Source organism: Nylanderia fulva, unplaced genomic scaffold (assembly GCF_048542155.1).
Source record: "Nylanderia fulva isolate GAGA-0341 unplaced genomic scaffold, ASM4854215v1 Scaffold37, whole genome shotgun sequence".
NCBI lineage: Eukaryota > Metazoa > Arthropoda > Insecta > Hymenoptera > Formicidae > Nylanderia > Nylanderia fulva.
The window spans coordinates 952,417-971,428 of record NW_028190444.1 but is presented as its reverse complement, the minus strand read 5'-3'; the positions used below and the strand labels follow the sequence as shown (position 1 = coordinate 971,428).

Genomic DNA, 19,012 nt, shown 5'->3' with positions numbered 1-19,012 from the left:
AATGTATATTTTATTAAATAAAATTTATGAAATAAAAATAAAAATCTAGGAAATAATATAACACAATATTATAAAAAAAAAAAAATATATATATATATATATATATATATATATAATGAATTAACCAATCAGAAAAATAACCTAATTGATTTTATCCTGATTGGTCAGTTAAAATACTTATCTTACGATTTGATTTTAGAACACTCCAGCAACTTGAGCATGTGCCATTACAACCTACAAAATAAACGTTTGTTGCGTTTCTTGCTCGCGTGGTTTATAATTGTAAAAATTAATCAAATTATATAAATGATCGATTTTATTTCATAATTCAATTTGACAGAATTTGATTTTATTTTCAGACAGTAATAGACATAAGATATATATTTATTACAAAGGACTGAAATTAATATTTGTGAATTTTTGTGAAAAATGGGCAAACCAAGTTATGGTAAGAATTTCAGTCATGTTATGAAAATAGTAATTTAGTTTAATTAATTGTATAGTTGACATTTGTATTATATATGTTTAGGACAAAGAAACGGTAAATCTTGGATATATCGACAAAAGATAAAATCAGGAAAGATTAACAAAACGAGCAATACAAACAATGCAGATGAAAATGGTCAGAATTCTCGAATAATTGCGAGAAATTTATCATTTAAGGTATACATATCAACTTTTTTAATATATAATAGAAAATATAATATTTTAATTTATTTAAGTTTTAAATTAGCATATATATACATATATATGTATACAACTTATATCTGCTAATTTGATTTTATATATATATGATACTTAATTTTAAAGTTATGATATAATTGTTTTATTAGGTAACCGAAAAGGATGTAAAAAGGTTTTTTGAGCCATTTGGTGAAATTACAGAAATAAATCTTTTAAAGCGCCCGGACGGAAGCTTGGTTGGATGTGGTTTTATACGATTTAAACATGTAGAAGATGCTTCAAAAGCAATATTTAATACCAATAAAAAGGAATTTCTTGGTACGTATATTTGTAGAGTTGATCTTTAATTTCTTTCTGAAATATAATTTTTATTTCAGCATTTTTTTTTATATGTTTATAGGAAGAACTATAAGTTGTAATTGGGCTATATCAAAATCCAAATTTTGTGAGAAACTTGAGCAAGGCCTTAATAAAAATCAAGAAATTGATAAAAATGAGAAGCAAACTCAAGATGTTGAGGAAAAGAACAATGAAGCTAACAATACATCTAAGAAGAAATTGACAAAAGAGAAGGATAATTTGAACAAGCAGAAACAGAGAAAGCTTCAAAAGATGAAAAAACAGAAAAAACGAGCCAGAATTGTAATACGAAATTTATCTTTCGAGGTACTATATATTTAATATATATAAGAAGAACATGTTTTAAATATTGTTAATTATATGTAATATTTTTGAATAACAAACATACTTTCTTAGGCTACAGAGGACAATTTAAAGGAATATTTTTCTCAATACGGTGAAATAAGTGAAATAAAAATTTTAAACAAATCTGATGGCAAAACTGGTCAATTAAAACAAATTGGAGTTGCGTTTGTACAATTTAATCTTGTGCAAAGTGCTGCTAAAGCTATACATTATGCAAACATGCAATCTCTTTTGAATAGACCTATGATAGTTGATTGGGCTGTTCCTAAGAATAAATTTTCTCTAAACGATATTGATGTAAAACCTGAAATCAAGAATGAAATTATTGACAAAGATGAAGTACATGATACTTCAGAAGTTAAAATAATTGATAACAGTGAGAATGAGGATAACAAATCAGATAGGTATTCGAAAATTCAAATTGTGTATCAATATATGAATCCAATTTATATAACTAGATTTTCATAATTTTTAATACTAAATACTTTGTTGTATTTCTCTCTTTTTTATCTTTCTTTTAATTTTTTATCTCTTTCTTTCTATTTTTTAGCATAAAATCTAATATTTTTATAATTTTGTAGCAAAGATGTTACCATGGAAGAAGATATAAAAGAGGAGATTGAATGTGAGGAAGAAGAAACAGAAATTAAATATGATACAGAAAGTGTTGAAGATAATGAAGATGAAAATGATAGTGACAGTAACGATAATGATGATGATGATGATGATGATGATGATGATGATGATGATGATGATGATGATGATAATATCAATATTACTATTGATCAATCTGATGTTAAAACAGAGGAGGAAAATGAAAAGGAGGATTCCGATGCAAAACATCCGCGACGAGTATCTAATGACGTTAATGAAGGAAGAACAGTTTTCCTAAAAAATGTACCATTTTCTGTTAAGAATGATGAACTTAAAAGTTTTATGGAGCAATTTGGACCCATTTATTATGCTCTTGTATGCATTGATTCTTTGACCGAATACTCCAAAGGCACTGCATTTGTTAAATTTAGGGTAAAATTTGCTAATTTATCTCTTTATTTGCAGATGCTAAATTTTTATATATTTTTGTTTTATTTTTAATAACAAGTATATGAAACATTTTATTGTAGAACATTGAAGATGCTGAAAAGTGTTTGTCGGCTGGAACTGAGTTACGTTTACGTGATCAAATAATGGAGGCGCATAGAGCACTGCACAAGAACGAAATAGGAACAAAAAAAAGCTTGAAAGAACAAAGAATTAAGGATTCCAGAAATTTGTATCTTATCAAAGAAGGAGGTAATGACATTTATATTGTATTATATAATATTATATAAGACAAAAATATTATATTATAAGAAAGAATTTTAACATGTCTGTTGTCAATTTCTAGTTGTGTTAGTTGGAAGTCCAGCTGCAGTGGAAGTATCAGTATCCGATATGCAAAAACGTTTGAAGTTAGATCGATGGAAATCGCAGATATTGCGTAACTTGAACATGTTTGTATCGAGAGTGCGACTCGTTGTTTACAATTTGCCACCCAATCTTGACAATGCACAACTTAGACAATTGTGTAAAAATTATAGTGGACCTAAAGCTATTATTACGGAGGTAATTAGATTAGAAATATATATAATTTGTTGTTTTTAATAATTAAATTATATAAACAGTAATTTTAATTTAATGAGAATATTTTTAAGGCGCGAGTTATGTGTGATTTGAAAAATGTTGATGCAACTGGAAAAGGGAAATCAAAAGAATATGGTTTTGTTACATTTACCTCTCATGACGATGCACTTAAAGCTTTGAGGAGTTTAAATAACAACCCAAATATATTTTCCAAACACAGAGTAAGTAGTTAACAATTTATTTCGATTATTAATTATGTTTATTTTGTGTTATTTTTTTATCGAAATTTTTATAAATTGTTTGTAGAGACCTATAGTTGGGTTTTCGATAGAAAATCGCATTTTGGTAAACGCGAAGGAAAGAAGAATTCAGAAAAGTCGCAATCGCAATCCTTTGTGGCCTGCAAATCAAAATAAGAGAAAAAGCAAAGATGCTGAAGAAGAAATACCAGCTAAACGAATTAAAAATCGCATTTTAGTAAACGCGAAGGAAAGAAGAATTCAGAAAAGTCGCGATCGCAATCCTTTGTGGCCTGCAAATCAAAATAAGAGAAAAAGCAAAGATGCTGAAGAAGAAAGACCAGCTAAACGAATTAAAGCCAGAAAAGTAACTAAAAATTGATTTTTTTAACTTTACATATTTTAAATGTTTTTTTTACACAGCAATATTTTATGTAAAATACTTCTCGTCATTTTTTTGCAGGCACTGAAGCAAGTAAAAAAGTTTAACAGAGACAGAAACGATGACTTTAATGTACTTGTAAATAATTATAGAAACAAATTGAAAGATATTGATCTTAAAAAATCGAAATGGTATGAATCTTAATGGATTTGGAAAGAACAATATGTATTTAACTATACATAATTATCACTATTTAATGTAAGTATTGTTCTATTTCAATTAATAGAATTGAAAGAATTCAACAATTAAAAATTTTAAAAATTAAAAAAATTCTTTTTATTAAAATTGTACATCTTAATTCCTATTACCTTATATTATATTAAATTATTTTATACAAAGTGAAACACAACTATGTGTGTGAAACATTTGTATTCTATTCTTTCTCTTTTTGAAGTCATATCTTTTATGTCTCTATTTTCCATAGAGACTTCCCATGCATAAATTCCCCTTCTCGAAATTATATTCGTTCTCCCACTCGCGAACGGTTTTCTTTCAAACTTCCTCCAATAAAGTATACTTTACCACTAAGCAAAGCAACTTGACTTCAGTCAGATTGTGGTTTTTTCACGCGTACAACATATTCTAGGAGGTAAGATTTTTAAAAGTTGAATCTGTTCAAATAAAATTTCAAAATTGTCCGTAATAATTAATCATTTCATTGTCTGATTACTTAATTTTTAATCAAATATATAATTAAACCATCAAGTGTAAAATTTGTATTTTATTATTACTGTTTTTGCTAATTAGAATAAAATTATTAAAGCTCTTTATTGGTTGGTAGAAAGGGCATTTTGATCAAAGAGCGAAAATTCATTATTTAGAAAAATAGAAAATATTTTCAATTATATGTAACTTATTTTTCTTTGTTGTATATATTAATTTTTTTGTTATATATTAATGATATTTATTTTTTAATGTGTGCGTCATTATTTTTAATTGAAATTTTTGAGTGCAATGTTTTATAAATTTTATTTGTTTCTCATTAATTTTATAATTTCAATATATGTTAATTGTTTGCAAATTATAGTAATAAGTTGATTAGAATGTTATTTCATAAAAAATTAAAACTTTTATCATATATTATGTTATTTCATCACATCTTATTTATATAGATATATATATTTAATATATATATATATATATATATATATATATATATATATTATATTAAATATATATCTATATAAATAAGATAATGTGATGAAATAACATATATGATAAAAGTTTTAATTTTTTATGAAATAACATTCGAATCAACTTATTACTATAATTTGCGAACAATTAACATATATTAAAATTATAAAATTAATGAAAAATGAATAAAATTTATAAAACATTGCTCTCAAAAATTTCAATTAAAAATAATGACGCACACATTAAAAAATAAATATTATTAATATATAACAAAGAAATTAATATATACAATAAAGAAAAACAAGTTACATATAATTGAAAATATTTTCTATTTTTCTAAATAATGAATTTTCTGTTTGATCAAAATGATATATATATATTTGATTATATTACAATCGTGCAAATGTTACATTGTGTTGCACTTTGATTGAACACTAATGCGAATGCGTGTTCGTGATACGCATCGTTAAACGACGCCTAAATTGTAATTGCGACGATCTATGAGAAAGTTGCGACAATTGACAACGAGTGCATCGCAAGTATGAATTGCGAATTTCACAGTTAATGATTTTCCTACATCGCGATTTCTCTCTAAGACAATTGTCACAATTATTTTCGTATTTCTACTTCTGCTGTCTACTCAATGTATCGAAATATTCGCACATGTTTTATTTTCTGAAGAGATTAAGGATTTATTCGATATATCTCTTCTATTGATATTTCGTACGTATTTATAAAAATGCAACTCTATCTTTTCAAGTCTCTTTTTCTTCATCATTGATATTAATATCACTAATTGATATAAATTATTAGTTAATAATTATAATCCGATATCTTTAAATGTGTATGTAAATCAATTTCATTTTTTTGCATCAAAATTTATATTTAAAACTTATTAATATTCTTTTTTAATTTACTTTTATGAACTTTATAAAATTATTTCTAGATTGCAAAGTAATATAAATAAGATAAATATTCCTCTCTCTAAAAATATTTTACAGTCATTTATATTTTACAATGTACATAAATGATAGTCATGTGTCATGCATATTATTATATGATACAAGTGCTTAGTCGAATGCTCATCTTTTGATACTTAAGGGGATATTAAAATTAATATATGCAGATATATATATTAAGATATTACAGTAATAATATATGCAGAGGTTTTAGAAAGTATAGTGTTTATTTGTTAGCGAATTCATAGATCTAAAAAGTGTCACTTTCTGTCTAAATTATAATTTTTTTCTCTTTTTTTATCAGACTAGTTTGAATCGAATGCTTAATTAATTCGTCCATCTTTACGAAATGACATAAAATTAGCGCTCTCTATCACTTGAACATTCTAACAACGATTCAAAGACATTTTCGCATAAAGAGTGCATTATATCATACGGTTGTGTCACGTATTACATTCACCATGCACAGAAATCACTTTCCTACTCTGTGGCATTAATAATTTGCATGCAAAAAATCACATGCAGGCGGTTCGGAATGCGTATTTTGTTCACGTAAAAACTGCATTCCGATCTAATATGCAGCTTTCCCGAATGAAATCGGTATTGCATGCATTTTTCAAATCAATCATCATAGAATTCTATAAAAAATGTGATTATTTTTATAAATTACCGTATAAAGGATAAAATGTGAACATATATTTCTTATGTTTGCAGAAATATTTTATAAAAAACATTTAATTAAAATTTTACATGTTATAAATTAAAATTTACTCTTAAAGATTATTTTCGATCTTGTATATATAGTACAATATAATTAGTACAATAATTAGTACAATAATTAGTACAATAATTAGTACATTAGTACAATAATTAGTACATTAATTAGAGTTTCAATTGTGTAACAGATATAAGATGTATGTCTTGCTGCGGCTCTTTGCTCCTTTTTGTAATTGAATTAAATCATTTTTATTGTATAGTTAACAAATGGCTACGTTGAGACAATACACGAGGGAATTATTACGACGATTCATCAGGTTTGAAACGAAGAGCAACAAAACGACATTAGACACTTTGACTGTGGACGTCGGGGAAAAAGATTTATTGCAACATCGTCCGTACTCGGAGATTCCAGGACCTAAGCCTATTCCTTTGTTGGGTAACACCTGGAGATTTCTGCCTTACTTAGGTACAATTGAGTAATTTCTCTAAAGCAAATAAGTCGTACATTTCCGACTATTCTTCTTAGAAACTTATACATGGACCTCCTTGACCTTACGGTTCTTAATCTCTCTTATTTCGACTGTATGAGTTTTTTCTTTTTTTTCTTTATTATATAACTATATAGACATGTTGAGTTAACGAAGAGGCAAAATCATTTTTTAATTTACATTTTAATTAACTGATTTGCTCTGCTTTTTAGCAAATCCGGTTGGAGAGATATGTAAATATTGGCTTATTTGCGTAGAGCATTAGCAGATAATCGATAGTACTAACGAATCTCTTTGTAAATATGATTGATTCGATCCGTATAAGGAGAATTAATATATTTAATTAGCAAACATTTCAATTTGAAATTTCAAGTGCACAAACAGCATAAAAGTCAAATATTCAAAAGTTCTCATGCGTATTTCATATAGACAAGTATACATTTGTTATTTGTATATTTATTATATAATTTTGAGAAAAGATTTTTCAGAAGAAAAAGTAATTTTTCTATATTTGAAATAATGAAGACTCTGATATATAGAATATTCACATATATAATTAAAATATAATTAAACTTGTGCAAGCTGATGTATATACGGCAAAACAGCTATAGCTATAGATTATAATTAATATATGTTATTAAAATAAGAAATAGAAAGTAAAAAAATAAGACTCTTATTGTTACAAAATTTAATCTTATAAAAAATGATTTTAGGAGATTTCGATATACAAGCGGTAGACAAATTGTCAAAAAGATTGCACGACCAGTATGGCGACATTGTGAAGGTAGAAGGACTCCTGGGCAGACCGGACATGGTATTTGTATACGATGCAAATGAAATCGAGCGCATATTCCGGCGAGAAGAAAAAATGCCTCATCGACCTTCCATGCCGTCTCTCGATTACTACAAGCATGTATTGCGGAAAGACTTCTTTCAGGATAATCCCGGGGTCATTGCCGTGTAAGACATATAGAATTTAATTCTGTATCCTTGACATCATTATTTCAATGATCAATATACTCGATTAAATTTTTTATCTGACGGACGAAGTGGAATAAAAGTCATCTCATTATGCTATTTGATTTCATACTATTTTGATTTCATACTGATACTATTTTGATTTCAATATATATATATATATATATATTGAATTATTGATCAAATAGCATAATGAGATGACTTTTATTCCACTTCGTCCGTCAGATAAAAAATTTAATCGAGTATATTGATCATTGAAATAATGATGTCAAGGATACAGAATTAAATTCTATATGTCTTACATATATATATATATATATATATATATATATATATATATATATTATGATTCACCTTTTTTTATATTTATACAGTCACGGTGAGAGCTGGTACAACTTTCGGAGCAAGGTACAGCAAGTGATGCTGCAGCCCCGGACCGCAAGGATGTATATCGGCGCGATCGAGGAAGCGAGTGAGGCATTACTTCGCAGGTTCGTTAATCTTTTTTTTTGCTCTTCGTACAAATGCTATTCTAGACACTATACAATGGTACTTTACTTTTTCGAGTCATGCTTGACTCTCGCCGCTTAATATTTGCGGACACACCTGCTTAATCATTCTCAGGTCATCAAAAAGTTATTTATTCTCTCCTCCTTTTTGTAGAATAGCCAGAATACGAGATGGCAAGCACGAGGTACCTAACGACTTTCTCAATGAGATGCACAAGTGGTCCTTAGAATGTAAGCATACGATATGAGGTAGATAAGATTTAAAGAATGTTTCTCTGGCTCTCTGCTAGAGATATTAAATTGTTCGAGGAATTTGTATATGAAAAGCTTCTCTTATATATACGTGACAAGCTAGAGAGTTTTTCCTTCACCGAAGAAAAAAGTCTGGAAAGTTTCTTTTTTCGTTAAAGAATTTGGAAAGAAGAATTTCAGAAAGTTAAAATCTTTAAATTGTATATAATAAGATAATAATTGTGATCATTCAAATTAAAATTGACATGAATCAATTTGTATGTCTTTAAAAATATAGTCTGGTCTTTGAAATAATTTTTATAATTAAAGATTAGCTTATATATATAAGTAATTTAATATAAGTATAAATAGGTGAGAAAATAAATAAATGTAATAAATAATTTTGTTAAATAGCAATCGCACGGGTCGCGTTAGATGTGCGTTTAGGTTGTTTGGACGATAACGCGGATGCGGAAACGCAGAAGCTCATAGATTCATTGATCACGTTTTTCAAAAACGTGCCCGTCCTCGAATTAAAGATACCTTTTTGGAAAATCTTCAATACACCCACGTGGCAACAATATGTAAATGCTTTGGATACTATTGTCAGGTAAAAAATCATAATCGCGATATACGTAAATCTTTTTTCTTTAAAGAAAAAATTAATAAAATCTTTTTCCTTTCTTAAAAGAAAGTTTTTTTTTATATTACATTGATTATTTTTTAAAAATAAAATATGTAATTAATGTAATATAAATAATATAAAAAATACTGTAAAAATAATAAGATATATTAATCTTTTTTGATCATTTGTTTAATTTGTTACATTTTAGTACAATATCGAAGTATACAGCTGCCGCTCTGTCGAGAGCCAAGAATAACGTCGATTCGGACAAAGAACTGTCCCTTTTGGAAAGAGTTTTAGCTCTCGAGGGCGATACAAAAGTGGCTTCTATTCTTGCTCTAGATTTATTCTTGGTTGGCGTTGATACGGTAAATATTTTACTGTACTTCTTAACTTTCTGCGTTCCAATTCACATACATGTGAGTTTTGAAAGAAAATATTTGCAGACCTCGACTGCAGTGGCCTCGGTGCTCTATCAGTTAGCGCTACATCCGGAAAAACAGTCGTTGGCATATGAAGAAATCTGCAATGTCTTTCCGCAAATAAACACACCTCTCGAAGCGATAAACGTCGACAATTTAAAATACTTAAGAGCGTGTATTAAAGAAACTCTAAGGTTCGTTGAGATCAAGTGGATTTTCATATTTAAATCCATCGTTTCGCAATAAACCTGGTAGCTGCAACTCTTGCATATATGGTATATGTTGCCTCAACTATAATTATCATTATATACATATCATAATTTGTTTTTTAAATTTTTAATTAGAATGTATCCAGTTGTCATAGGCAATGGGCGAAGTACAACTTCGGACACTATAATCGGTGACTATCACGTGCCGAAAGGAGTGAGCGAAACAATTTTATATTATATATACAACAAATTTATTAATAAATCAAATTATATATAATATTTTATATATTTCTTATAAATAATTATAATAATTATATTTATAATATATAGATTTATAATCAAGTTATTGCATTTTGAACATACTATAATTACAATTAGAGGAATTTTTGCAATCACATATAATAGGAGAAAACAGATACAAAGTTTATGCGAATGTTAATTGTTCTCAGGTGCATGTGGTATTTCAACACTATGTCATTAGTAACTTGGAGAAGTACTTTCCGCGGTGTCACGAATTTCTTCCGGAACGATGGTTACGCGAAGACGAAGTCCGTCACGGATTCGCGTCACTTCCTTTCGGTTACGGTAGACGAATGTGTCTTGGGCGACGATTTGCTGAGCTCGAAATGATTATCGTCATTAGCAAGGTGAGAAATAAGACCTCTAATTGTCGGAGGTACGCTAAGTCGCCACAAAGTATAGAAAAAAAGGTTTTGTGGGAATATTCTATATGCACTTTCACTAACTTAGGTCGACGGATTACTCCTAGTACATAATATCTACTATTTGGGAACATAAAGTATGCTATAACTTGTAGCAATGAAATTTTAATTTTCATCAATAAACTCTTCCTGATAAATTTGATATATTGAGTACTTCTCACATAATTAATGATAGAAAATTGCATCGAGTTAATATTATTTTCACCTATCAATTTTAAACGACGGAAATTAATTTTATCTTATCCTGTATAAATATTTTTTTTAATTCTTTAATTGTATACTACACATAATGATTTTATTGTACAGTTATCATGAAAGTGTTACATAAAGCGAGAATAATTATATAATAATTATTTGACATGTCGCAAGAACTGCTTATAGTACAATGTAATTTTGCTAATTATTATACATTTTATACTTCGTCTTAGAAATGAACATGTACAGCGTACGAATCTATAATTTTATGATATAGTTGATGAAGTAATTTTTTATTACCGCATTTATTTTCACAGCAATAATGAAACATTTTGTTTCGAGGACCTCAATCGTTAATTTTTATTGTTATATTATTAAAAAGAAAAATATTTTTCTCCTTTGTTTCAGATTCTGCAATTTTATAAAATAGAATATCATTATGAAAAAATGGACTATTACGTAAATCCGATGTACACGCCAAAAGGACCATTAAAGCTAAGATTTATCGAGAGATAATTAAAAATATTCATATTTACAAAATTTCTTTAATAAATGCATACATTTTTTATCATCAGTGTTTAATATCTAAAATGCATTTTAACAAAAGAATATATAAATATGAATGAGCCCATACAAGTTTTGTATATCAATATAATCCGACATTATTATGCATTTTTGAACAATAAATACAACTCTTATAATTTAGATTAAATACCTCTGTAATGTGTAACATGCATAATCGAATTTTATTAATGTAATATGGCGTAGCATTTATAGATTTTTATCAATATATTAAAATTTCCAAATTTTCATTTCCTTTGTTCTAGCATTTTTTTGTTTCAAATCTATTTTAGAATATCATATTACAAGATTTTACTTACAGAATATAAAAACTATCTTTTTATTACTTTAAATTTGAGTTCTCCATCGGGCGCATACATAAAAGTGACCTTGTATTTTAGTGGCTTGTGATGATACTCTAACTTGTATGATCGGAGGAGCTGTAAAAATAATATCGTTATAATCAATTGCTATTTTAAATTGTTAATATTTGATAAAATTATTAAATAATAAAATCATTTTTTAATTAAGTGTGTGTAAAATTAAATTTTTAGAACATAATTAATAATTCAATATATAAATAAAATCTTAAAAAGTCAATTACTTAAACAAATTTAATTTAAAAAAAATTATTTTGTAAAATAAAATAAAAAATTAACACATTAAATTTATATCAGATGATTGATTCTCTATAATGAAAATACGTTCGAGCAAAACAAGTTGTTTGTCTAAGGATGCAACCAGTTAAATAACGCCTATTTATAAAATAAGAAAGTCACATAAAATACACGCTTTATACCTTTGTTAGCAGCACTTGCATCTCGAGATCCGCGAATCGTCTGCCCAAACACATTCGTGCTCCGTAACCGTACGGCAGCGAGGCAAACGGGTGTAATTTTTCGTTGTCGTCCTTGAGCCATCTCGCAGGTTTGAATGTTTTCGAATCCGCGATATAATCTTCCATGTTACCGGTTACAAGTGTGGGAAACACAACTTGAATCTATAATTATACCTTATATATGTATATTTATGTATCACAAGATATTTCCGTATTACTATATACATATGTATATATATAAAAAGCATTCAGTTTCATGCATATGCGCGCAAACACAAAATTATTTAATATTATAGAACTTGAATAATTTTATTGAACAATGTGTTTCTCGAAATTTTATTTTATAAAGATATATGAGGACAACAATAATGGAAGGACGTTTTATTTTAAGGCAAATTTAAATGTTACGTACTCCTTTTGGAATTTTATAGCCGCAAATGACGGTATCGTTCTGCAACGTTCTGCCATTTCCAATAACAGTGGAGTAAACCCTGCAACGTTCGCGTTTTTACTAGAGAAATATCTTTCTATTTTTCGTTCCTTTATTTTTTCAAAACGTAACTGAATCATTATTGTAGATATGCGAACAAAAATTGCGACAGTCATTTAGCAATTGAATTATTATCAAAGTGTTTATTAACGTTATTTAATATTACCTAAACACCTCGCGGATAAAAGCTTTCATATAGACCGCTTGATCCAAATGGCTCGTTGTGAGAGGAACGGAAGGGTCCGGAAGAATTTGCAGCAGCTCCTGATGTATCTTCTCCTGCTCTTCCGGTCTAGTCGCTAATTGATATAATATTGAACACGCTGCCATTGATATCTGTAATTTATTGTACATGAGTGTAATACATTTTATTTAAATCTTTATATAATATCTCTATATATTATAAATTAACATTGAAAAGAAACATTGCTTTAAACATCTCTTATGCTGCAGTTAAGTTATAATAATTGATATAATCGTAATCCCCGTATGATTTTATAATATGTATATAATTTTATCATATTTAATTATAATATTGTATTATTTACCGTGTCAATGCCGACTAATATCAGATCGAGAGCGAAGATGTAAGCCAACTTAGGATCTGTCTCCTTCGCTAAAATTCGTTCCACCAGCGACAAATCGCTCTCATCCATGGCTTTCTTATCTTTAAGCCTGACAATCGCGGCGTCGATATACTTCATGCAAATTCTGAAACAGAAAACACACAACGTTATCGTTGTCACAATAATTACCATCATTTGTCGTCTATTTCAGCGTTAATAATCGTAAAAGTATCTGCTAATTAAATTAAATTGCTAGAAATTTTTTTATGGCAGTTGGATTCTTATTTAATTTCTATTATCTTATATAACTTTCTATTTTCAAGACTCATACCGTTAGTGACTTGACGAAGTGCCGAAAAGGGGTAGAAAAGAATTCGCTTTCACATATTTAAATTCTAAATAAAGGAATTTGTCTCGTGGAAAAAAAAGAAAACGATTTGGATGATTTTTCTCTTTTCTATATGATTAACTTTCTTTTTAAATTATTTATTTCATTTATTTAATTATTTTTAAATAGTTTATTTTATTTATTTAATTATTTAAATTATTTATATCATTATTTTAAATTATTTCATTTTTAATTGTCTTATGTTTTTTTAATTATATAAAGAATTTTTAAATATTAAAAAAATAGTATTTCAAAACTATATTATTTTTTAATTATATATTTTCTTTATTTTTTTAAATTATTTAATTATGCTTTAATTATATTTTATTTCTTATATAGGAATCTTCTTGTAAACTTACTCGACAAAGTAATTCATATTGCGCACATAACGAGTCCACAAGGGCGTCGGGAAGTATCTCCAGTATGGAGCCTTGAGTTCGAGGGCGGCCACATTCCTCAGCGCGAATTTGGCAGCATCGATGATCTTTTGCGGTTCAGAATTCGGAGACAATGCGTCACCTAAACATCCGAGTCTGACGTCGAGTGCCACTCGACCTATACCTGTTCAACAAATGTATAATTCATAGTACGTAGCAAGGAATGCTATCACGAACATCATTGCATGGCCAAGAATGCGCTCTCGAGAAACTTAGGCTTTCCCCAGTAAGAGCGAAAGAGAGATTATTTTTGTCGGTGATAGATTGGATGCACTCGCTCGCTCGCAAACCGTTAGAGATCTAATCCTTTTCTGACTGACAATGTACATATACATATCTTAGAGACAACTGGAAAAGTGAAAATACACAGTCTTAATATATCGCGCGTAAATAGAAATTGCATAGATAAAAAAATGCAACGCGTGAATAAAAAATGTCATTCTAATTTTATATATATAATTGATGTGATCTCTTATGCAAGATTTGGGAAAAAATATTGTAACCAACTGATATAAAATAGGGACTAACATTCAAGGGCCCATTTATGTATCTCGTTGTCGAAGTCACCGGGCACTTCTCCGTTGTCCCCTTGAATCTTCTCTATTCTACAACACATCAGAAAGGTTGCATATAAAAAGTCATCATTTATAGAGTCGCTAATAAATATATCAATTTCACTTCCCGTTCTCTCTCTCTCTCACCTCTTTATGAAATCTCCCGTGACTATTTCGATCGGTGTTATATATTTTCTTATGGTCTGCGGTTGGAGAACGGGTTTTTGGACTCGCGTACGAAATTCCTTCCATTGTTCACCGTGTCTAATAAGAAAAATAAATTAACGTGAGATGAAGTCAAAATAAATAGACAGAGAAAAGACAAGTAGACATTCCATCGATACATCACCGATCATTTAACACTTAAAAAAAAATGAGGACAAGGTCTATTTCAAAAGTCGAAAGTGACTATTCAAATTCGGCATAACACATACATATATGGTATAACAGATGATTCAGAAAAAACTTTGACAGATTGTTTGGAAGGTCATCTTTGCATACACCTTTAAGTATATGTATATATACCTCTTCATGCTTTTCGTTATTTAACAAATTCGTCATATCTTTGTGTTTGATATTAAACTTTTCAAACAAAAGAAAAATAATTTTTGCTTTTATCCAAATAAATATATTAATAAATAATATAGGTAATACTATTATTAATATAGGTAATACTATATAATAATATAGGTAATACTATTTTTTATCTATATATATTATAAAATTTATTATATTTATTATCTAAAATGTCTTAATAAATAAATAAAAAACTGGCTTCTCCTTTCAAACAATTTGACAGCTGATTCTCATCGCGTCTTAAATGATTCTGTTTTATTTTTATTTTTAGTTCCGAGAATAAAGACTCGAGAAATTATTCGCTCGTCATTGTTATTCAACTCACACTCCAACGACGCCAGGTAGCTCGCCGAAGAAGTCTTTGCGCACGATACTTTTGTAGCGCACCAGACAGGGCATAGAAGGTCTGAAGGGCGTCGGGCCCTCTTGTCGGTACACTTTCTCTATTTCATCGGCATCGTAAACGAAAAGCAAATCGGGACGACCAATCAAGCCGCTCAATCGTACAATCTTGCCATACTCGTCGTAGAACATCTGCGAGATCTTCGCGACGTCTGAGATCTGGTATTGGCCGATGAGCGGCAGCATTCGCCAAGCGTTGCCCAGGATAGGGATCGGCCGGGGACCTGGCACCTCGTCGTACGATTTGACATGCGACGAAGTGATCGTCGCCGGGGACGACACATGAGGACACTCGGATGCGATGGTGCCACTGCATAAATCTCGCCGAAGAACACTCTTCTGACAGAACGATTCTCGAGGTTGCGACCCCGAAATTCGTAAGGACGACTTTATTCTGAAAAATCGATCATTCGTCAATATTCTTTACAAAAAGTATGATTTTTATTATAATTTAATCGCGTAATGATTGGCATTGTAAATAAAAAAAAATACTACTGTAACTACTGAAATATATTGAAAAAAAATTTAATATTTATTTTAATTTATACGTGTATTTTTAAGAGATACATTTGAATATGTCGTATAAAATGAGAAAAAATCGAAAAACAAATTTATATTAGCAATTAAATTGATTGTATACTTTACATAATTCATGTTAGTATAAACTTGTCCCGATGAAATATACTTTCTCTTGATTAAATATGCTAATATACAAATTTTGAAATTTTTTTTCATAAAACCAAATATACTAGTTTTGCATACAGTCTACAAATTATTTTTTATTTTATTTCACGTTTTTTTAAATATATTTTTTGATAGTTTAGATGTTTTATGCGAAGACTATTATCTTCAATTCTTTCATCTTTTCTTTTTTATTTAATTCTTTTCTCTTTTTTATAGTCCTTCCGTAATTAAAAGATTTCTTTATCACTTTTTCTTCTTTCTCACTTTTCTTATCTTTTTGTTAATTGTTACTTTTGCATTTTTATTAATTATAATGCTCAATTCTTTCTATGAGAAGAGACCGTCTATCTAATTAGACTCCCTAATCCGACTGTCACCTTAGAAGAGATTTATCTAAAATATATTGACAGAAATAAAATTTGACTGGATTTAAAATCAACCAATATGCAAAGATTAAAGAAAAATACGTATCAGAAATATAAATAAATATACATAATGAGAAATAAAGAAAGCAAAAAAGGATCTCTTTGTTATTTCATCAAACAAAATCTTACTCCACCGGTTTTTATGAATGATTTCTTAATAATTTAATAAAGAAAAAATTAAAAACGTCAAAATAAATTTAGAATTATTTATCAGACGTACTGCAATGTCAAGCGCGTGCAACTATTGTACGGCGTAAAACATAATTAATGTTAGAAAATTGCTGTGGAAAGTCGCTCTTCCGCGAAAGGCATTTCTCTCCCGCGCATTAAAATTACTTTGCTTAAGAAAAGAAAATCTCTTTTTTCGCAAATTAATTTCAATATCAGCAATTTATGTGGAATCCTATATTACGTTTTAATTATTAAAAAATGTCTATCGCAATTATGAGCGCAGTCAATCCCCGTATTCGTAATAATTTTATTTGATATAAGCGCACCTGATAACGCGGAAGGACAGCATCGTCGAAATGCACTTCTTCACCAAAGACCGAAATGTAATTTGAAGTGACAATTTCGTTCTTTCACACACAATATGTTTTTACACTGACATACACATTTCCAGGGTGATAACAAACAAAGAGGGATTATCAATGTTAACGCACGCCTTATGGATACACCGTTACTGAAAACTATGCGCGCTTGAAGACACGAAGAAGGTCGCCAGACGCGATCTGCGATGCGAATGCCCCCTCCCATTGATGAAATTGCCTCCTTCTTCCATAAACTGACCCAAATCTTGAATAAAACTCGTTTAACACGCGATCTTTTAGTCCCTTTTCTTTACTTCTATTTTCTTTTATACCTTTCTTCACTACAAATAAAAGGAGAAAAAGTCTTATCATCTCCTTTTGTGTTATATTGTGTTCATCTTCGATCAATTTGCATCATATTATAATATGATGTTATGTATACTTGCATATTTAATATAATACATATTATTTAATACAATACGTATACTTTCATGTAAGCTTGATTAAAATGAAAATATAAAATTGAAAGTATCTCTTATGAGAAATATAAAGATATCAATCAATTTGCAGATACACTTTTTGTACTTCTATTAATATTATTTTGTTAATTAGAATAGTAGTTAATTATATTAAGCTGCCTATTGTTTGAATGGTAAGAAACATTAGAGCAAGAAGTGAAGAATTATATAATTAGAAATTTCACTGCGGAAATAATTAAATTTTACGCCGATTAATTTAATTAATTAAAATTTAATTACAATTAAATGTGGTGTACTATTATCTGTAATTCAGAGATATATGTATATGTATCGCATTTAATCTAATCAATTTATATTTTTCCAATTAAGATTGGTTTTCAAAATTTTATAATTACTGCCTAAAATTAAACAGATATATCTCCAATCAATCTTTTGTCAAGAAAAAAAGAAAATTATAATATCGTTATAAGAAAATAAAAGTACCTTATCAATATTATTCTTATATTTTTTTTCAGAGATCTTATTATATAATTAAAATATCTTACTTTTTAAATAATGTATCATTCTTTTTAATCAAAATTTTTGAAAATTAAATTTTTAATAATTCTTGTTTCTTTAATTTTTCATCTTTCTCTAAAGTACTCCTCTAAAGTAAAATTTTAATTCTTTATAAACTATAATAAATTTTAATATTATATACAATTTAATTTTTTATTATATTAACTACCATATTTTTTTCTTATAAATTAATATTAATTCTCGAATTTATTCTGAGTGCAGGCAAACATAAGCTTTTCATTAAAAAGCAACCATATATATATGTATTGTGTGTATATGTATATGTATATGTAATGAATAGGACATTATATACTTTTATTTTGTTACATACCATATTTGGGCTCGTACACTCCATAAATTAATGTAGAATTGACATCGAGGAGTTATGGGATTAAGATAAGAATGAAAAATGATCACAGAGATCATCTATCCATGGTAGCACTGGTGACGATGCAAGGGAATACAATCCTGAGTCCTATATTGTCAGTATCATAATGTAAATATATATTATCACTCTTTGTATAATATTACTCACATATTTATCTAGTATAAATTAAAATAAGAAAAATAATCAAGTTAAAACTAAAAACAAAAAAGTTAAAAATAAATAATATACCACAATATACCTAACATACATAA

The 19,012-nt window shown here is 28.3% G+C and overlaps 3 protein-coding genes across 6 annotated transcripts; 2 read left to right on the top strand and 1 right to left on the bottom strand.

Annotated features, from left to right (window-relative positions):
• Nucleotides 1-197: 197 nt before the first annotated feature.
• On the top strand, nucleotides 198-3,949 carry LOC114943370 (RNA-binding protein 28). Of its 3 annotated transcripts, none has more exons than XM_029318957.2 (12): nucleotides 198-282; nucleotides 360-448; nucleotides 530-663; nucleotides 834-1,002; nucleotides 1,085-1,350; nucleotides 1,441-1,793; nucleotides 1,971-2,415; nucleotides 2,514-2,682; nucleotides 2,777-2,994; nucleotides 3,084-3,233; nucleotides 3,319-3,618; nucleotides 3,715-3,949. In XM_029318957.2, exons 2-12 carry the CDS (start codon nucleotides 430-432, stop codon nucleotides 3,835-3,837), a joined length of 2,346 nt encoding a protein of 781 aa, XP_029174790.2. In that variant the 5' UTR covers nucleotides 198-282; nucleotides 360-429; the 3' UTR covers nucleotides 3,838-3,949. The 3 variants fall into 3 exon arrangements, with proteins under 3 accessions (XP_029174790.2, XP_085341546.1, XP_085341545.1); XM_085485420.1 differs by having other exon boundaries at nucleotides 214-282; nucleotides 364-448; XM_085485419.1 differs by having other exon boundaries at nucleotides 217-448.
• On the top strand, nucleotides 3,827-11,976 carry LOC114943372 (putative cytochrome P450 49a1). The gene is made up of 11 exons (XM_029318962.2): nucleotides 3,827-3,891; nucleotides 6,764-6,972; nucleotides 7,708-7,954; nucleotides 8,347-8,463; nucleotides 8,636-8,712; nucleotides 9,127-9,322; nucleotides 9,546-9,705; nucleotides 9,784-9,953; nucleotides 10,104-10,182; nucleotides 10,418-10,615; nucleotides 11,294-11,976. The coding sequence occupies exons 2-11, from the start codon at nucleotides 6,771-6,773 to the stop codon at nucleotides 11,399-11,401; spliced, it is 1,554 nt and encodes a 517-aa protein (XP_029174795.1). The 5' UTR covers nucleotides 3,827-3,891; nucleotides 6,764-6,770; the 3' UTR covers nucleotides 11,402-11,976.
• On the bottom strand, nucleotides 10,278-17,490 carry Cyp301a1 (Probable cytochrome P450 301a1, mitochondrial). Of its 2 annotated transcripts, XM_029318960.2 has the most exons (11): nucleotides 17,304-17,490; nucleotides 15,621-16,091; nucleotides 14,867-14,983; nucleotides 14,694-14,770; nucleotides 14,088-14,289; nucleotides 13,323-13,485; nucleotides 12,941-13,110; nucleotides 12,697-12,775; nucleotides 12,246-12,446; nucleotides 11,767-11,886; nucleotides 10,279-11,296 (listed from the first exon to the last, which is right to left on the bottom strand). In XM_029318960.2, the coding sequence occupies exons 1-10, from the start codon at nucleotides 17,324-17,326 to the stop codon at nucleotides 11,779-11,781; spliced, it is 1,611 nt and encodes a 536-aa protein (XP_029174793.2). In that variant the 5' UTR covers nucleotides 17,327-17,490; the 3' UTR covers nucleotides 10,279-11,296; nucleotides 11,767-11,778. The 2 variants fall into 2 exon arrangements, with proteins under 2 accessions (XP_029174792.2, XP_029174793.2); XM_029318959.2 differs by having other exon boundaries at nucleotides 10,278-11,886.
• Between the last annotated feature and the right edge of the window lie 1,522 nt (nucleotides 17,491-19,012).